Source organism: Callospermophilus lateralis, chromosome 2 (genome assembly GCF_048772815.1).
Source record: "Callospermophilus lateralis isolate mCalLat2 chromosome 2, mCalLat2.hap1, whole genome shotgun sequence".
In the NCBI taxonomy this organism is placed as follows: domain Eukaryota; kingdom Metazoa; phylum Chordata; class Mammalia; order Rodentia; family Sciuridae; genus Callospermophilus; species Callospermophilus lateralis.
In genome coordinates this window covers 189,549,071-189,553,795 of record NC_135306.1, presented here as the reverse complement: position 1 = coordinate 189,553,795, position 4,725 = coordinate 189,549,071, and the positions used below count along the sequence as shown (strand labels likewise).

Genomic DNA, 4,725 nt, shown 5'->3' with positions numbered 1-4,725 from the left:
CTGGCTGTACCACCCCAGGCAGTTTTGTTGGGTTTAATAGGAGAACAGCTAGGAATTAAATAGAGGGTTTATTTTATGTTTACAGTGATTTGTACCTTCCTCCCAGGAAGGCACAGTACGATATTCAATTGTGTGAAGCACTTAGTATTTCTTACAAAAAGGAGCTATACACATTTAAAAAAAACAAAAAAAAAAAAAAAAACCATACTCCAGGGCAAGGAGCTGGAGAGCCTGTGGAGAGCAGCGCACAGCCAAGTATGGAGTCACACCCGAGCTCTGGGTAAGAGTGTGCCCATTCTGGCACCTTACCGTGATCACAGGATCACTGATCTTACAGCAGGAAAGAGGACAAGAAGCAAGAAGACGCTATGAATTTTCCCACAGGCAGAGAGAGAAACACGACTCCCCTGCCCTATTTTCATCCATTTAAATTGACTGTCTTTCTCTCAGCTCCACATCTTGTTTGGAGTTAATGTGGCACACTGATCCTAGGGCCAGAGATCAAGGAGACACGTGCTTTTATGATGCAAAAAGGGGCAGTCACTCTGTTCTGTTTTGGGAACCCTGGTGACATCACAGACTAACCCTTGAACCTGGGGAACTTGGTGTAAGGGAACACTGAGTCAGAAGAGAGCCTTAGTCATGGGACTACTGAAATTTAAGGTGAAAAGAAACATGAGGTAATTGAGTCTATTCCCTGCAGGACTGCTCCCGCTTCGATCTGGCTTGGGTTTAAATGACTCAAGTAATTCTCTAGGGGAAGCTAATCTATGTGGAACAGCTGTCACTATTTGTTCTCTCCAGCCAAATTTCAGCCTGCTACTTCTCACGACATGCTCAGTCACTCCTTCCCTTAAGGAGACAGTTTCCTCTGGTCTTACAGGTAGTCTGGTGCCTGGCTGCACTGCCTTCACTCTGTGCAAAGGCCTAGAATCTGTCTAAATGGGTCTGGGAAGACTGATAGGCCACGAGGCTCAGTCAAACACAGTGTCCCCTGAAAACACAGCTTTCCACTGCAATAGCACACAAGCTGAGATGTTAGGGAGCCAAGACAGACTTCAACAAAGCCCCAAGAAGCCACCTCTGTTTGGGTTTCAGCAGCTGTCTGCCTACGGAAGGCTCCAGAGTTACTGACGTACATTTGTATCTCCACTTTGCAAATGTCATTAAGAATAAACACGTGCAGATTCTCCCCAGAGGCACAAGGCCATTTGTATTTCTTCAAATTACAGGGGGAGGGCAGAAGAAAAGCAGCTTCTGGACCAAATCATCCGTGAGCACAGCCATAGCAGTTTTAATTTGCCTAAAGATAATGTGCAATTTTGAGATGTGCTTTGGAATAACCGTTCCCACAGTAGACATATTACCAACACAAACTGCTGGTGGCTCTCATTTAATAGGACTCCAAGCTGGGAAGCAATGCCACCATCTTCCAAACAGACACATCACAAGACCAGCTGGAGTAGCCTCTCAAGCTTCTTCCGGAGGAAGGGCTGCTCAGCGTTGGCGTGGCTGGACTCACTGAGGCTCTTCTAGCCAGGACCTCCATCACCAAGGAGCACCCTCAAGGGTGTGGATAAACTGTCCGAAAGGTCAGGTTGACTCTGAGTTCTCTGGAGTGGTATTCCTTGGGCACTCGATGCTAAATGGAAATGTAAATAACTCTCTGACATTCATACACAGTTTTAGTTTGAAGGGATTTACAACTTGTTTGTGATGATACAGAAATATTTCCATTTTATCCCTGTCTCAAAGAACAGTGTTAAGCCCTTTAAAGTTTGTGGAAAACATTTTCCATCTGAAACAAATCTGTCTCCGACCCCACACACTATGCCAGCACCCTTGCAGCAGGATCTCTTCTGTTGTTCTTTCTCTCAGACTCCTGCCATTTTTCCAAATCACATAAGAAAAACATAAATGGATAAGGCCAGAGAGAGGTATGAGACTTCACTCTCATGCTAAGTGTTCATACAATAATATGCACACCTTAAAAATGACCTGACATGAAAGTAGTGGCTAAGCTGTGGAACTGTACAGTCCAACATGGTGGCATTATTTAAATTTAAATTAATTTAAAAATTCAGTTCTTTAGCACCCTAATCATTTAAGTGGTCAACAGTCACATGTGGCTAATGGCTACTACAGTGGGCAGCAGAGACACAGATCTCTGCCCTGGTCAAAGAGAGCCCTACTGGACACTAAATCTGCAGAGGTCCACTTTGATGGCAGAAATATTAAGACTCCTTGAAAATGAGGCCAACTTATTTCCTCTGCTCATTATAAAAGCAATTTGCTTTTCACCACATGCTTACTTGGGAATTAAGAAACTGCCTCTAGGAGGGGAATCCGTAGTATTTTCATGTCCTCACCTGCCAATCAGCCTGGGTAGCTCCTTCCATGATTAACAAGGTCCCGTGATCCAAGGGAATCTTTACTCTCTCCACATACGTGTAGTCTCCATTCTCTTCCTAAAAAACAGCATTCACTGCGCTGAATGTTTTTCTTAGTGAGCAAGAGGCACCAGACACCAATCAGAGATGGAAACCACTACTTCTCAGCCAGACTGTGGGGACAGCTGTTTGTCCCTGGGCAAGTTATTTCACCTCTCTGTACCTTGATTTAGTCATTTGTAAAATGAGGATGATGACATAGGGCTTCTGTGAGCCTCAGCTGACACTGTAAACCTCTTAGAAACAGCTCACAGTAAGTATGGTATGAAAGCCAGTTCCATGACCATCACCACCCAAAATGCAGAAAAGCCACTCTGGCTTGGGAGGAAATTAACGTCACTTATACAAGAATTCCTTGTCTCTGCCTTCAGTAGTGCTCTACATTTCAACACTGTGTGGTGAAAATGGCTTCTTAATCAAGACTTGTTGTGCTGAGTTCTACTTCACCTTTTTCTGATTTATGATAATTCATTAATCAGTACCTATGTTAGAGACACCACGGCCCTTCCCATCACTGTACTCTGCTGTTGTGGAGATACATTCCTCTTTTGAAAACAGACAACTGCAAACTTTTCTCCAAGAAGAGAGATCTGCCTTGACTGCATGAAGCCTGGCTGCTTGAGCCTTTGAGAATAGGTCGCAATTCCTGAATATTTCGGGCACAAATGCCTTCAAAGTACACTTCCCCTTCCTCTTGGAGAGCCTAAAATCAACTTATATCCAACACAGTCATGAGTCTTCACTGCACAGCCTGCAAGCAATCAGCAGGTGGTGTCCCTCCTCCTCCACAGCTGACAGAGGAGTGCATTAAACAACTTCTTCGCTTGCAGCATCAAGAGCATGCATGTCCAGAGCCATCCATTCATCGGCTTCACTCGGGTTACACTTGGGTAACTGTGGGATTCTTTTCAGTACTATAGCGTGTTTATGTTGATTATTGTAGGGGTGCATCTGAGAACTTAACTGTTTACAATGATTTCCCCTAGGAAAATCAAAATCAAAACAATAATGAACTTGCATAAACAGTCTAAGTTCCAGGGCTCAATCCTTGGCAGTGACTTCGTCAAGGATAGTCATAATTTTTATAAACGGAAGACATAAGCAATGTTTGAAATAACTTTTGGGTTTAATGATTGATTTTAATTGTCTGCCATTTTTTCTTTTCCAGGAATAAGAACGTACCAAAACATTTTCCTCTGACCACTTGGCCAACCAGAGAGCAGTGGGAAGGTGACCCTGTCCTTGGGCAGCCCAGCTGCATCTCAGATGGCCAGAGCTGGCTCTCTGAAAAAAATATGCCAGACAGAGGAGATGAATATATTACTGGAGAAAGATATCAGAAGGAACTGCGTTGTCCATGAGATTAGAGGGTTCAAGGCTCCTTAATTTAGTCTGTACAGGCGGATAACAGACCCAAGTTAACTGAACTAAAAGCAGGACTCTGTCTACCCTCTGCGTGACCAGGGAGTGCAATGCAGATGGAAGCAATAAATTAATACTAAAATGGGAAAGTGAAATGAAGCACAGAAAACAACTGCAGCATGATACAATTCTGAGGTGAAGATCTCAGAACATCAAAAACATTTCTGGGGAGGAGTGGGTGCTGAGAGCCAGGGGCCAGAAGAGCCAAGCACTGTAACTCCACCTGGAAAGCACCAAGCAAGAGAAAGAGATTCCAAATGCAAGAGGGAACCATTAGCACTACCGGAAGATGACACTCCACAGAGTCACACTCCACTCAGTGGTCCCTAGATCAGAATTTTTCAAGAGAAAGCCTCAGGTTGGCTTTAAACACATTACATTCAACACAGCTGCCAGCCACACCAAAAAGCCCATGAAGACAAGCCATCTGCTTCGTCAGTCCCGGAAGGAGACTGGCATGTCTGCGAGAGACGGCACCCTTTGCTGCTTGCTATTTATTCCTTCCAACACCCATGGCTTGGGAAGCACATTCCTAATTTGCAGGAGATGGACAGGAGAGAAGACGAGGGAAGAGACCAATGCCACAGACAGCCATACTGCCCTGTAACTTAACCGGGATGCGTGGAGACTGCCTCCAGGTGAAAGGCCAGGGGCGCTCAGGTAGCGGCCGAGTGGCTGTGTATGAGGCTCGATTGGGAAATGGATAAGCAACAGAAGAAGCGGGTTGGGCCGTTTGGAGGAGCGCATTCACAGTCATCAAGCATGGTGGTTAAGCAGCTTCGACACGTCTGTGACCCTTCTGATTTATTAAGGACTTTCTTCAAAACACACCCCTAAAACACCGCTGAAGATA

General features: G+C 44.9%; 1 protein-coding gene across 1 annotated transcript in view; it reads right to left on the bottom strand.

The window, feature by feature from the left end:
- Positions 1-1,272: 1,272 nt before the first annotated feature.
- Alkbh3 (alkB homolog 3, alpha-ketoglutarate dependent dioxygenase) overlaps positions 1,273-4,725 on the bottom strand; it is a 33,599-nt gene continuing 30,146 nt past the window's right edge. The window contains exons 9-10 of the mRNA XM_076844351.1: positions 2,370-2,468; positions 1,273-1,642 (exon numbers count right to left, since the gene is read on the bottom strand). Of these exons, the coding sequence (XP_076700466.1) occupies positions 1,565-1,642; positions 2,370-2,468 (177 nt within the window). The 3' untranslated portion in view covers positions 1,273-1,564. The remainder of the gene's footprint in view (positions 1,643-2,369; positions 2,469-4,725) is intronic.